The sequence below is a fragment of the Ricinus communis genome, chromosome 2 (assembly GCF_019578655.1).
Source record: "Ricinus communis isolate WT05 ecotype wild-type chromosome 2, ASM1957865v1, whole genome shotgun sequence".
NCBI classification, from domain to species: Eukaryota; Viridiplantae; Streptophyta; class Magnoliopsida; order Malpighiales; family Euphorbiaceae; genus Ricinus; species Ricinus communis.
Window position 1 is genome coordinate 9180760 of NC_063257.1, and position 15720 is coordinate 9196479.

The following is a 15720-nucleotide window of genomic DNA, read 5'->3' on the forward strand; positions in this document are numbered from 1 at the left end:
AAACCGCGCACTTTATCCACATTATTTAATTAAATTTAATAAAAGAAATAAGACAAGTTAATTAAATTATAATTTTTAGTACGGATAATTACTTTTTCTTTTCTATATTTTACCATTATATATTATGTCCCCCTAAAGTTACAATATTATATATTTCGCCCGACCAATCATCTACTGCAAATTGATATTGAAGTTGGTTGACTAAAAAATTATTAATAATTATATATGTTAATATTTCTAAATTTTGATTTTGCATATATTTTTACTTTAAATTAACATAATTTGATTTATATTTTTTATAAATATATGTCATTAATTTTTTTATTGTTGTGTGGATTTATTTTACTTATAAAATAGCTATAACAATTATAAAACTTTCATATAAAAATTTATTTTGGAAAATATATTATATAGATAGATATAGATAAAAACAATTTATTCCATGAACAAAAAACTACACAAATAAATTCACAAGTTGCACTTCCTTACTTAACCTTTGATTATCCAAACTTCTTTTTCTTTTTTTCATGATTATTTACAATGATTACTAATAGCCTAATTACCTTCAAAAATTGTTAGCGACCACTTTATTAATATCACTTTTAAATTACTGAAAGTAATTTAAAAGTATGTAAATGAGATAATAAGAGTTTTTCTATAACTTAATTAAAGTATTGAGTTTTAAGATTTGAGTATGCAGTTAAATTAGGCTAAATACATATTTATGTATCTAACTTATATGATTAATTAGTTTAATACTTTAATTTTAATTTAACATAATAAATATTTAAATTTAAATTTTTTAATATTTAACATATTTAATTTTCAAGTATATATTTAAAGTTTACTTTTTGATAATATTTAAATTCTTTCATGCAATATATGTGAGCTATTGAATGAAAACATATGTCAAAAAGTATTAAAATATCACCAAAAAAATAAATTCATATATATTAGGTTACATAAAAAATTAAAGTGTTAACCGACTAAAATAGCTAAAAAAAGAAAATAAATATAAATTTGACTAATTTTTATCAATATATTGTATTTTATTTCTATGTTATCAAACTAGATTGCATAAAAATTAAAAATTAAAAATTTAATAAATTTATTTTAAACAATAGGATACGAAACCTCATATATTACGAAACGTCCTTAAAAATAGAGGTAATTCATATAAAACCCAACAGTAATAAAATAATTTCTTCAATTTCAAGAAGTTGAAGAACCTCGTATTTAAAACTAGAGCAATAAATTAAGGCTAGTCATGAACTATATAGACTCAGATTACAAAAGTATATATTAATTCACTTCAATCATGATCAAGTAGCTCGTAAGCTTAAAAGAATTTAATAAATTCTTATATTTATAGTTTATTCTAAGTATGCAAAATAACTAAGCATAAATTTGAGTTTCTCTAAACTTAATTAAGTTTCTCTAACTTTTAATTAAAATAAAATTTTCATTTAGATGTATAATGGTAGTGAAAAGAAACAATGCAATCACATGTATTTTAGAAATTTAATCAAATTGGGTTAAATTTGAATGCAAATTTTACTTTAACCAAGTCGAGTCGAATTTTGAATTTCGTCGACTAATCACTAGGCTCCGCTAGATTATATTCTTAAATATAACAAATCTGTATTTAATCAAGATGGTAAATTATGGATTTGATCAATTAGAATAATCTTTTTACAATTATAAAAAATTGTAATTAATTGATAGAGACTTTTAACCAATTGGAGTAATGGTTACCACTTAAGATGATAGCTAGTGGTAAGATGAATTTTCACTAAAGCTTAAGGACTTGGATTCAAATTTTAGGGATGGTTTTCAAGACATTATACCTCACATAAAATCACCTAAGTCATATTTTGATTGGATTTGTTCAACTTAGTTCCAAAGACTGAAGCTGCAGTAACAAATTTAGATACCATTTTAAATTAGTTATGGTTCTATGCGTATTCCGCAGCGAAGAAGAATTTATATAATTAGGTTCAGTAGTAGTTGCTACTATCGATCGTCCTGCTTCCCATTTTAATTAGACACCATTTTAAATTAGTTACGGTTGTATGCGTATTCTGCAACAAAGAAAAACTTATATAATTAGGTTTAGTAGTAGATGCTACTATCCATGGCCCTGCTTCCATTTTAATTGCTAGAAAAACATTGGATTACTGGTTAGGTAATATGCCATCATTTAGCTGTTAATGGGTCCCGCTATTAATAGAGACATTAACAGAGCTGATAATTAAGGTATAAACATTCTGTTTTGAAAAGGTTTAAGGTTTTAATTGTATAAAATCGAGAGATGGTAGATAATTAGCCCAAATGTCAAAATTTGTTTTATGGGCCTTTGTTTGGGCACAAATTGGGCGTGTGCTAAAAAAGGCCAACCCGGGACGTGAACCCAAACCGATTAACGGTCATCTTTTTGTGTTCATTTTGCATTGGGGAAACCTTAATTATTAGTTCATTAATTACAAGAGTTCACAGTCCCATATAATCCTTTACTTGGGCGGAAAGGATTTCATGAACAAACTGCCAATTTCGGAACCTATATAAGGATATGTTTATACACTTACCAAGCCAGAAACCTTTGGTTTTGTGTCTTCAAAATCTTGAAACTCTGTTTGCAAACTTGTTCAATAATGTCTAGAACAATTCATCTAGACCTCTGTACTAAACCTTCGACAATGCAAGCACAAGAACACCCAGTGTTCTGTCTTCAACTTAGTATTCATCACAAGTACAGAAGGTTGTGGAGAAATTGTGAAGGCCAAGTAAGAGAAGCTCAGTCCTACACTGCTCCGCCCTCGTCTGCTTTATTCCAAATCCAGCCTTCTGCTCTCGCACGTGCTTCCACATGCCATGCCCAAATTCACGAGTTTCTGTCTTCGCTGAATGTCCACCACGCTTTACGCCTTTTCTTGGCTCCGAAGATAGCCACTTCTCTCTTGTCCTTGTCCAGGGAGCAACTTCTCTTGGGTTTCCATGCTGTTGCTGATTCTGAGATTCTCCGTGAAGAGTTCCTTGAGCCACATGAGCAGTTACTCATGATGATGATTTTGGATGATGGATGGTCAGGATGTGAACAAACCCAGAAGAGGCGTGTCGAGATCGACCCTTAGGAAGTTGAAGAAGGAGAGGTTTAGTGCTGCTACGGCGGCGGAGGGTGGTGGAATATCCGGTGACTGTGCTATTTGTCTGGAGGAATTTGGTGGTGAAGTTAAGCTCATCAAGATGCCCTGTGCCCATAATTTTTCATGAAAAGTGCATCTTTCGCTGGCTAAAGAATCAAAAGTCTTGCCCTCTCTTTCGACGTGAAGTTGATAATCGCTTTTGTTGTTTATTAATCAAGTATAGTAGAACTGCAGTTTGCTAGATATATAGATATTAAAATTTGGTAATTCTTGTATAAGTTTAAGCAACTACAGTTTTGCTCCCGAATATAATGTATTTTTGCCTTTAGTATTATGGAATATGTATTAATTCAAAAATCCTTCCTGCTGATACAATTAGTACTGAAAATTACCTATCTTTACATTGGGTCAATGCCATTCCATGGTTATCTGTTCATAACTGCAATTTGACAGAGTTACTCAGTCTCAACTAGTTGATTCTAAATGACCAAAAAGGAAATCCTACTCCACCTTTAATTGTCTAAAGTAATTAAAAAGTACTAATTTCGCAGCTATTTTAATTTTTTTGTTAGATAATACATGTTCCTTTCTGTTTTTGGAAGATTTTATTAGTGGTTTTTTATTCACGTTAGTTTTCTTATTCATAACCTGTTTCTTGGCAGCATGAAACCCAGTTCAGCTTTCAAGTGAAGGAGGCACAAAGCTTGAAACCAAAGGCAGAATTAGATCCCAAAATAAAAAGCCCTGATAGCAGAGAGAAAAAACGAAACCAGATCAAGATAGATAAAAGAAAGAGAAGATTTATGACAGATAGATAAAGAACACTAAAATTATATAGATGACCGACTCAAATAAACACCAAGATTAATTGCAAGTAATCCACCGGCTCAAAATAAATCCCAATTTAGTATGGATTCCGGATTTCCGATAGATTTCAGGAAAAAGAGAGTTATATAAATGCATCCTGATCAAGTAACATAGCTATCTTTCTTTCTTCTTTCTTTCTTCTCACTCACTCTCATTATGGCTTCACTCTCTCACTCATTCACTCTCAATGTGGCTCCTCAGTTTCATGTTAACCTAAACCTACGTTCTTTATGCTCATCATCCATGTCCAAACCGCAAGAACAGCAACAACCCATGTTCTCTCTTGCCCTTAACTGCCACTACAAGCATAACAGATTCATGAGAAATCTCGAAGGAGTTATGTTTTTTATCGACTCTGAAACAACGGCAACTTCCTCTTCCTTTACCTTCCAGATTCATCCTAATACTCGTTATCTTGATTCTTTGCTTTCTTCTTTCAATCTTGGCGAAGAGTTGCGTGGTGTGCTGTGCGAAAAGATCGTTTCCATGTTTATTCTGATGGTTAACAACAATGAGCGACAGGAGGCTGAATTATTGGATTTTTATGTGGTGGCTGATGTCGAGTTTGTCTCTGAAGAATGTCATGACATGCAAGAGGTAGTTCGTATTTTGGCGATGGTAGAGGATGGGCTGTTTTCTATGGAATCCTTGGAAGATCATCTTGGGGCAGAAGAACCCATACGAGGACACGGTGTATCAATTCCTATGCTTGAGAAGTTGAAGAATGAAAGGCATTTTGCGGCGGCGGGGCAAAGTGGCGATGACTGTCCGATTTGCTTAGAGGAAATTTGTGATGGTGTGGAGCTAATCAAGGTGCCCTGCAACCATATATTTCATGAGAAGTGCATCTTTCGCTGGTTGGAGAATCGTAATTCATGCCCCATTTGTCGATATGAAGTGAAGGATTAAATTAGTTACATAGGTTGCATTGATTCTGAATATACACTTTCTGATAATTCACATACATTAATGTTCTTGAATAGTTACGGTAAATTAATATTGTAGCTAGATTTGCTCTGCTGTTTGTTCTCTCAATTTTTTATATGCTTAACGAATATTTTTATCATTTCACTTCTGTTTTTCTTGAGCTCTTGTAATTTGTTACTTGGTTGAAGTATTTAATTACCATTTTCATTGCAGTACTACTGATACTATTAATTATTACAGATTAATTAACTATAGCTCTGTAGTTTATCAGATATATATGTTAAATTTGGTAATTTTTGTATAAATTTAAGCTTGCTCCATGAATATAATGTAGTTTTGCCTAAAGTCTTATGAAATATGTATTAGTTCAAAATCATTCAGTCCTGCTGATACAATTTGTACTGCAAATTAACTATCTTTACATTGGGTCCTCTCATCGGAGTCACTATGGCTCAGTATCATCCATGATCTATTTATCACTGCAAGCTGACAGAGGTATTCAGTTTCATCTAGTTGATGCCGCAATTTTTTTGGAAAAGCAGGCCCTAGATGTGGTGCAAATTTTTCAAAATAAAAAATTAAAGGGGAAGTGTTGGCCTCTGCATGCTACTGGTTCAAGATAGAGTGCAGCCCTGAAAATTGGCCAAGCCTGGGCTATCATCTATCATGGTCTTCAACTGGCCCTGAAATCGGCTGTCTCAAAGTTCTCCAGAATCAATCCTGTTTTGATCGCTCTTTTCTTGGGTGTTCTTAATTATTCAGGACACACTCTCGCTTTAGTTCCTCATGTTTTATTTTGTTTCATTTAGTTATGTTTCAAGACTTGCAAATGTAGTTGCTCACAAGCTTGCAGGTTATGCTTTCCAATGATCTTGTGAACAATGATGTTCATGCTATTGTTTAATAAAATCTTTTTGCTATTCTCAAAAAGAAAGTTATTCGATTAATCTAAGGCTATGAATTTCTTAAGAAAAAGAAAGGAAATGCTCGCTGATGTTAATTTGTTAAGCTTCCATGAAAAACTACAAAAAAAAGTACATATGTGTATCAGTATTAATCGAATTGCCATTAAAGTATAGTAATGGCATCGGAAAACAGAGAAAATAAAAAAAGACAAGGCTTTTAAGCAGCATGACATCATTCCGATGAGGGAATGATATCAGTATTAGAAGTTGATGAAAATGTTGGTAACCAATGAGGGATAAAAGAAATCCTATAGCCCACTTTTAATTTGTTCATGAAAAAGATGTTTATGGGCATAATTGCAGAAATTTCCGTAACCTTTGCTTCGGTAAAGAGAATTCTAGCATTTTAAGGTTAGCAAATTTTTCATTTAACTTGGAATTGGTACTAAAGATATGAATTTCATTTCGGCCGTCATTCCAAATTTGTTATTAGTATGAAATATTTGTGTGTCGGAGCACTTCGGCGTCCTATTTCAGACTATTTCAAATTATATATATATAATTTAATTTTAAATCATTAAAATACAACACTATAAAATTATTATCCATAATCTAATTAAATAGTATATTAAAAAATAACAAGTATAATTTTTTTATTATTATAGAATTATAATAATAAAATCTCTTTCTATAACACAACCGACTAAATTATAAAATATTATCTTGTGGGAGAAAACTATAAAAATCAAGTTACATAAGTTTTAAATTGTTATTATTAAATAATATTAGATTAAATCATAAAAAAAATTTATAAATTAGTGATAAGAAAATTTGGTTCAACTGTAGAGCACGAAGTGAGGTGATAGATAAAAATAAAGAGATGATTATTTAAAACTTTTAGATTTTAATTTAGTTTCTTGATAGAAAAAGAGATTTTATTGTGTTAGGGTTAAGTGTTACCGACCCACTTATCTCAATTTAATGATGCTTTTTTTATATAAAATTATTTCATTTGGCCTATCTCGTTAATTTTAGCTGAAATGACAATTTCAATCCAATCTCGGTTATTTTGATTCGAGATGGCCGAGATTTTGACCAATATAAGAAAAAAATATTTTTTATTTTTTATTTTTTTTAATAAAATGAGACATCTACGAAACAAACTAAATCAATAGTGAATTTAGATTAGAACAGGGATAAGCCATATTATTTAACAATTTGAATTCAAATTAAAATATAATTATATGTTTAATTACCCAGAAAAAACCAAATCTGGATTGATGAAAACATTTGGTTTTCATTCACGGGAGATATTTAAGACCACATCTGACGAAGAAAATAGTATGCAAATGGAATCTACGCCTGCTCCCAAACAGAATGCTATACCGAGCTGCATCATAATTAAGGGAAAGGAATTCAAAATTTATTTTACATTTTCGTAATTTAGTTCATATTTAAAATTTTAATATTATTTTACTTTTTAAAAAAAAATTAAATATATTTAATCATTGCACACAAATTTAAAAAACTATTTATTAAAAAATTTAAATTAGATATATTTAACCATTAAATATAAATTTTAAAAAAAAAATTTAAATTAAATATATTTTAGCGTTGAACTTAGCAAATCGACCGTTGTCCGCCTATGTCCATGCATACTTGTCTGACCATCGGTACTTGCCTACTTAACTTTCACTTATCCAATTTTCTTCATTTGTTTGTTTGTCTTAACCATCGCTTCATTATTCATAGTTAGGGTCAAATTCTGTCTCTCCCAATTGTTTAATTACCTCCAAAACCTGCTACAGCTACCAGTATATTTCTACAAGTTCCAAATTGCAGAAGAGAACTTGAATAATGACTTCTCCTTACTGTTTTAATTACCCATCAAACCTAATTCCTTGACTAATAATTTCAATTGCAGAGAAGAACTTGAAGACTTGCCAGTACATAAAACAACCCCAAAAGAAAACATACCATATAATTGCTTGCTCTTTCCCAAATAATCAAATATTGTGACTAATAATTTCAATAACAGAAGGCCTTATTTAACTGATGAGGGAGTAAAAGGAATTAAACTAAAACTGTTGTTCGTACATATAATATTCATTCAACAAAAGGGAAAAAAACCTCATTCAACAATCAATTTTCTGAAGGACTAAACTACTGTCCAACACTGATCATACACAACTGATTCTTCTATCTCCCCAGCATATCTGGTACTGAAAAATCAGATTTGAAAAGTCTAAGCTCCGGTGCATCATGGCAAGTAGGCATATTCAGTGGTGGCGCTCTGATGGATGTCTCAGGAGTGCCACCATTCTTGACTACCATCACTGTCAGCATTCCCCAACTAAGATGACGATCTAAGTGACAATGCCATAGCCAAACTCCTGTCCAGGATTAATGATTTATATGTGTGAGTAAACAGTTTGTGATGTGTGATTAACTTACCAAATACTTGATTAAAGAACATACCAGGATTTAGTGCTCTGAATCTAACAGTAAGCCAACCAATCTTTGGAAGTGTAGCAGTATTTACATATGGTGGATCAACCAAATTGTACATTTTGGGATCCTCTTCGAAATCGAAATTTCCAGTTCCTGCTCCAACAACATAAAAGCTATGCCCGTGGAGGTGCATTGGGTGATCCTCTGATGCATTCAGTACATTAGCGTTTTGAAAGGTTATTTCCACTTCCTCTCCATATTCCAGCACCTTAACTTTGGTTGCCATCAATGACTGCGTGGTATTAGTAGGTAAACCTTCTGCAACAAAATCATAGAAATTCGGTGGCATGTCTGGGAAATCTTCAGTGAAGAAACCGGTCATGTTGCTGTACCAAAAGATTTTGCATTCAACTTTAGCACGTGCTCTAAATTCAATATTGACAAATGTTTACAGAGAGATGAAGGGTTAGATAAATGCACATACTAGTAGTAGGCCTGAAGGACATCCGTTCTCGGATTCTGCCAAGAGATATTGTTTAAGCTTGCTGCAAGAGAGATAATAACTTCGCCCGATCTGTTCATAAAGAACTGGTTCTGAGAAGCTGTAACGTACATTCTAGTAGTAATGTTTTTTGGGACATCCTGATCATAAAGACTCTTTAACTTATTTCTGAACAAAAACCCAGCATCAATATCTGTGTAATTAGGGAAAGTGCTGTCGGAGGGGAAAAGAGGAGCAGCTGGAGGAGTATAGTTGCCTTTATATTCTAGAATGGCAGTAACATTAACTTTGTCATATTCAGTGAAGATTGCTTTGTCTGTGTAAAATTGTCTGGCAGCAATGTAATACTGGCTGGGAGGCTGATTTGCTGTAAGCAGAATGTCCATGGTTTGTCCAGGACCTATCTCAAGATAGCTTGTTACAATAGGTTTTATGTATGCTGCATCTGTAGCCACAACTGTGATGTTATGCCCAGCAATAGCAAAGAATACTTCTGCATTCATGATCCCATTGACTAAACGAATGAGATAGGTCTTTCCATACTCAACTTGCCAACGATGTGTTGAGTCTGCAAGCAAAAGTGTGACGGTCATTAGCAACAAAAGTATCAACCTTTCTCGTAATATTGGAATTGTTTCTTTCATATTGCAGAGATAATAATAACTTACTTTTCGAGCAATTGCAGAAGTCTCCTGGTTGGCCATTTATGACATAAGCATCTGATACAGGTAAATCGTCTCCACCTGCAAGGTCTTCTTCAACAACTAAATTCACATCATAGGTATACCACGATCCTACATCACAGAATAAAAACAGATACTGAAAGATTAAGGGCTAATATTTCATTTTACAGTGGGAAGATTTTGAAAGAAATGGAAACATCATGCATACCCAATACAAGAACTTCTTCACCATCAGGAGTTGGAAAAGGATATGAGGTTCCATCTTCAGGGTGAATGACAATAGCTCCATAGACAGTATTTCTCGTCCAGTCACTATGTGCATGCCACCAGAGGGTGCCTACCTCATCAGAAAATATTACCTCATAAGTGAAGTTCGTACCAGGTTGAATTCCACATTGTGTGATGTACTCAGGACCATCAGACCATGGATTTCTCGGTTGCTTCACTCCATGCCTACAACAAATAAGATTTGAGTATGCTTGTAAAAATTGTTCTAAACTTAAACTGACGGTTTTAAAAAGCAACTAATAGTTCAATATTCAGTTCAATCCTCCATAACCCAGATAATAAATTCTACTAGAAGACTAACAAGAGAACATGACAATATTAATTACTGATCATATTGTTAAGCTTTGATATTGAGCTAGTCTCCACGCTTACATACCAGTGAATGGTCACTTTATAACCTCCATTGTTGTGCACATTAACATACATAGTGTCACCCTTGCTAACATAAACAGTAGGCCCTGGAATACTTCCATTGACAGCCAAAGCAGTTTTTGTGCTACACAACCTTGTAAAATTCTTATCTTCCAGCTACAAGAGAAAAATAGATTAGAACTTTTAACCCATTGCAAGTTTATACTCATATAAGACATGAAAAATACAGAAAAGGGATCCTTATGAAAGATATCTATCAGATTTTCAACCAGGGGCAAATGATGTTATTGGTTACAAACATCTGTCTTGCGCATTTCAACAAGCACATGGCTATCTTATTAGATATAAGTGGCAGATATAGCATTTAGCTTAATAATGTTAGCAATCTAGTGAAATATAAAACTTCATGGTAAAGAAAGGGAAAGGAAAAAAGATCAAGGAAATTTTGGGAATGGCTTTTTTTTTTTTTCCTTTTTTTTTTTCTATTTTTGCCAGTTCTTATAAGACGAGATTGCAAAGCATTAGAAAAACACAAAACATAAAGATAGTTTGGCATTAGAATTGGAAAAGTATCTAATTTTAATTTTATTTTTAAGATTTTAAGAATTTATTTTTAAATTAAATAAATTAATGTTTTTCTCATAAAGAAATTCAAAAAATAATATTATTAAATAAAAAAAATAAACCTATTTTTTCAATATTGAACGGCAAGCCTAAACACACCTAAAATGAGCTGTGAAATGATAAAAGCAATTGCAAAGTTTAGTCAAATGAATAGTAAAAAATTTGTTAAGGATGTGGCAATAGCCAATTAGCTGGGAGATAATAAGTTAAATTTTTTATGTATTTATAATTAAATTTCATTCAGAGTGTACGGAGTAGGACCTTTCCGACTTGGAACAGCCTTACTATACTATCCAATACTAGGAAACAGCTAACATGAAAGAATATGGTCTGAAAGTTAGTTCAGCAATAAGTCACCTTCACAATTGGTATGTAAGTTGGTCCAAACGACCTAAAGAATTAAATCATTTGCACATATTAATCTTTTCTTTAAGAAAAATAACTTTATCTTAATATATAATATAGAATTTAACAAAATAAAAAGCCTCATCAAATCAAGTTGAGCTTACAAATGTCTAGAGAAGAATGCAATTCTCAAAAGGGTGAAGAGAATGGCATAAAGGAAAATAAATGGGAAGGACCATTGTACACATGCATACTCATGGTATAGAGTAAAATTGGAAACAGGGAAATGAGATCAAAGTGGAGAAAGGATAATAAGATTGGCACTCACAACAAAATCATAGTAGTGAACCTTTCCTTCAACAATCGAAAGAAGCATTAGAATTAAAGCAGCAGCCACTAGAAAGTCCAATAGCAGACCCATCTTCTTCAATCCCATATCTTTTGGTCACTGCTAAACCTCAAACCAAACCTGAAACTACACACACTTTGGTTTTGGTTGGAATATGCAAGAATGCACCACCCTCTTTTATATCTTCAGCTATGCCCTATCATAGGCAGACTGACGGTTGCTAAGGTTTGGTGGAGACATTCTGTTACAGAGCACATTTTTGTATGACTATTAACTTTCTTGTGGGCTTATTTGTTTGGTTCTTTAATTAATTATAACGGACGCTTAATGTATGTAACATATTAAAATTTGAACTTATTTTAAATATAATTACTAAATATTGTTCTAATCCATTTTTAAATTTTATTTTATTATCCGCATAATTCCAAATCCGACTAGTTACTGGAACCGTCCAAATTTAATTATATAGTTTATATGATAAATATATTTTATGAATATTTAATTAAGTATCTATTCGCTAAAAAATAGTTAACAAAACAAATATTGTTTAACAAGTTGGTTTAAAATATAAACATTAATAAATTAAAAGATTAAAATATCTATTATAATGGTATAGAAATACTTTAAACAAAGAAATTAAACTCAATAGAAATATAAATAAAATATTTATATACTTTTTATACTTTAAATTATATCATCCCTAATATTCATATATAAATAAATGATGGCACGTGTTTGTAGTGAGGTAGGGTTCCTTCCTTGAATGGGAAATTGCCCAAGTCTTTACCTTACAGTCAAAGATGGAACCATTTCTGCATTCTTTTCAGTACCAAAAAAATCTAGGCTTTGTTTTGGTGCAATTGGAGGTGATGCTTCCCGCACGTGCTCGGTTCCTGACCTCCAATTATATTGTTGAACATCAAATTGAGCCTTTTGATAAATTAATGAATAATAAAATAAGAATTTATTTTTTATTTTATTTTCTTATCTGTTTATAAAGTTGAAGAGGAGAGAGTTAACAATGATGAAGTTTAATCATGAATTCTTTTAACAATTATTTTCTTAATAAAAATTACATGCTAAAAACATGAATAAATAAGGTTAGCTATTAACTCTTTATTTTTAACTGTTTAGTTTTATTTTTTTTAATCATTTTTAACCTACATATATTTAAATTTATTTTTTAATTAACAAAAAAAACTTTTTTTTTTAGAAACACAATAAATAATATCAAGCATTTTTTACTAAGAATTACAAATTTGAACTCTAATGCCTCCAAAAATAACTTCTCCAATAGGTGAACGCATTAAATATTTACTTAATCTGGTAGATCCTTGAGCAGATCCCACGTTAGCCCTAAGACGTTGATCTCGAACTAGAAAAGTAAAAACTTGAGCTTGAAAAGTTTCTGGTCTAGTAGGTTCGTAAAACTCACTAGGGTAAGTATTATTATTGAACCAGACAAAGCAACAAACAATGAAATAAAAAACGGATAATGCATCTTAACCATGATTACAAAGTTTCACAAGAAACAAGTTTCAGAAAAATAATATTATGTATAATCTTTATTCCTTTCCACAAAGCAAAGGAAGATTTTAGGTCATTATTCCTTCCTATAATATTCCAATGTAGTTTCCTTGTTTTTTTTCAACTTGAATAGGAAAAAAAAAAGTTAATTAAAAATAGAAGACATACAATTAAAATGATTTAAAAAGATATTAATATTTTTATTTAACTTAAATATTTAATATTTTTTAATCTTTTTCTTTCTTAAAATATTAAATATTTCATCTTTTAAATAAAAATCATCTTGAATAATTGAGACTATTTTAAAAGTGAATATAAAAATTAAAATTCCATTGATGTTATTACAAAATTAAAATTTTTATATAATTGAAATGTTATTTTTAGAGGCGAAAGTTTAAATGTTGTGCTAAAATAGAAGAATTCTAACGATAGTAGAAGGTCTGCGCTTTACTCTTCTGAAGGTGGATGAAAAGATTAAACTGATTTTTAATCCAAATTCCAATTTGAAACTCATGTAATTTAATTAACCCTTTTTGGTTAACTCGAAAAAAAAAAATGGGACACCAAAAGAATTGACTGTCGAACTGTATGAGGTAGGAAACTCTCAAGTCCGGTTCTAATGGAAGAAATTTGCTTGCCTATTATGATCGAGGAGAACAATAATAATAATCCATGATTGTAAATTTAAAGTTTTTTTTTTAATTTAATACATTAATGTATAGGAAAAGGAGGGGGGATTAGTAATTAGGAAGCTCTCTATTTCTTGGATGTGATGGCTGATCAGATAAATGTATTAGCCTCGTCATAATTATATTAGATGAATTTTTATTTTTATAGCAAAATGTAAATAAATAATTATTTTTATTATTTAACTTATGAATATCGAATTTTTTATAAATTTTAAAAAATATTTAAATAAATGATCCATAGTATGAAACCCGGTAATCTGTGTGCACACTGCACCTACCTCATGCACCTAATACACTCGTGATTGTATAATTTCTCATCAAGTGAAAATGTCCGACTTGAATAAAATAATATAATATGTTTTTAAAGAATACGTATAAAAAGCTACTTTACGATTTTACTTATTTGTAAATTATATTTGTGATTTATTTTATGATAAAAAGTTATTATGTAGTTTATTCTATTAATAAATTATTATCACATATGCTAATTGTCACGACCCCATCTGTGGGCCCGTGACCGGCACTAGGAAATGGGTAGGCGTAAGGCCACTGAATCTCGTAGTAAGCCTGACACTCACTAACTCAATTAAATCTCATCTCATTTTACTGATGCCATAATTTATCTTAACTGATAAATCTTACATAATTAATTCGGTCTGCCGTAAGAATTAGGCGAGACCCGAAACTACAAAAAATTTACATATGATACATCTACTATTACTACTGCGGAGAATCTAAGATTTTACAAATTAACATACCAAATCAAATACACCATCCGATGATGAAGGAGTCAGGTTACTAGATAAGAGTCGCGGGAAGACTAAGAGTCACGGGAAGACTAACAGTCACGGATCTGAAAAACAGTAAATTGAGACTGTCAGTCTCGAGAGTAAGTTAAAATCATATATCTAAAAATATTTGCATATACTTCGATCATACATTCATTTAATTTGAAATAAACATTAAATCACGTAAAACATACGTGTCATGCCATGCTTAAACAAAATAATTTCACACACAACGGGACGGAGTACTTCAGTAGAACCCTAATCTCAATACTAACATTCGATCAATCTCAATACTGACATCTCGACTAACCTTAACTCTAATATCTCGACTCTCTCATTCCAACAGAACTAGCGCCCAGAGAGCGAAGCTTGATCATGGACCTTACCTCCAGTCTGGTCACTTGTCTTAGCCTTTCGGCTCTCTTAATCCAACAGGTCTGGCGCCTAGAAAGCAAGCTCGATCAGGGTCCTTACCTCCAACCTGAACACTTGATTTCTAACTAAGCCGGCGCCTAGAGAGCAAAATCGATCAGGGACCTTACCTCCAGCAAACACACTCTACTAAGCCTAGAGAGCGATGCTCGACCAAGGCAAGTCCTAATCTTTTCCTTTTAAATTTACTTATTTATCCTTTTTTCATCACTCTCTGATTTATACCGAAACACTCATCAAACTAATATGTTATACTGTCGTGCCATCCCATGTCATCATGCAATAATAAAATCAATAATAAAGGAAATGATATATAAATGAATAGTAATCAAAAGCATGATACAAATGAATAATAATTAAATGAATAATTACAAATTAAAAATTTATGCATGACACGTGCATAATCGATATATGACTTTAACTCACAGCTTTGACGACCTCCTAGCTCTACTCTGATGCCTTGATTGGAGCGAGCCGAACAGACGACTTATCTAATCACGAAAAACAATTTATCAAAACGCTGAAACAATTGACCATTAACCATAGGTCTAGATTCCTAGGACTGACTGTCTAAAATCTCGACTCGGGTAAATTCTATCTAAAATTCGGCAAAACCTCCCCTACAACACGGACGTTTACCCCCGTAAAACGAGTCCAGGACCTGCCAGAAAAATACTACAAATATCCAACAATTCATACAATGGGAGTCGGGTCCCCAAGACTTCACTACTTTTCTCGACTTCCCCACACATCACAAACCACGACTATAGCAGACAGTCCGACAAACACATATCTTAACACACAAATATTATCGAATACTCAACACAA

The 15720-nt window shown here is 31.8% G+C and overlaps 2 protein-coding genes across 2 annotated transcripts; one reads left to right on the forward strand and one right to left on the reverse strand.

Moving 5' to 3' along the window:
- The first annotated feature begins 4026 nt into the window (after positions 1 to 4026).
- Positions 4027 to 5033, forward strand: LOC125369332 (E3 ubiquitin-protein ligase MBR2-like). The gene has a single exon (XM_048371344.1). The coding sequence runs from the start codon at positions 4167 to 4169 to the stop codon at positions 4917 to 4919; it is 753 nt and encodes a 250-aa protein (XP_048227301.1). The 5' UTR covers positions 4027 to 4166; the 3' UTR covers positions 4920 to 5033.
- Positions 5034 to 7886: 2853 nt separating this feature from the next.
- Positions 7887 to 11616, reverse strand: LOC8281401 (putative laccase-9). Its single transcript, XM_002527054.4, has 7 exons — positions 11436 to 11616; positions 10143 to 10294; positions 9687 to 9931; positions 9464 to 9589; positions 8778 to 9363; positions 8321 to 8679; positions 7887 to 8235 (listed from the first exon to the last, which is right to left on the reverse strand). Exons 1-7 carry the CDS (start codon positions 11541 to 11543, stop codon positions 8042 to 8044), a joined length of 1770 nt encoding a protein of 589 aa, XP_002527100.2. The 5' UTR covers positions 11544 to 11616; the 3' UTR covers positions 7887 to 8041.
- Between the last annotated feature and the right edge of the window lie 4104 nt (positions 11617 to 15720).

Coding starts and splice junctions, on each gene's coding strand:
- LOC8281401 (XM_002527054.4), bottom strand. CDS start 11,543: ATGGGATTGAAGAAGATGGGTCTGCTATTGGACTTTCTAGTGGCTGCT. Junction 9,932..10,142: donor TATAAAGTGACCATTCACTG/GTATGTAAGCGT, acceptor TATTTGTTGTAG/GCATGGAGTGAAGCAACCGA. Junction 9,364..9,463: donor CTTCTGCAATTGCTCGAAAA/GTAAGTTATTAT, acceptor TTTTGCTTGCAG/ACTCAACACATCGTTGGCAA.
- LOC125369332 (XM_048371344.1), top strand. CDS start 4,167: ATGGCTTCACTCTCTCACTCATTCACTCTCAATGTGGCTCCTCAGTTT.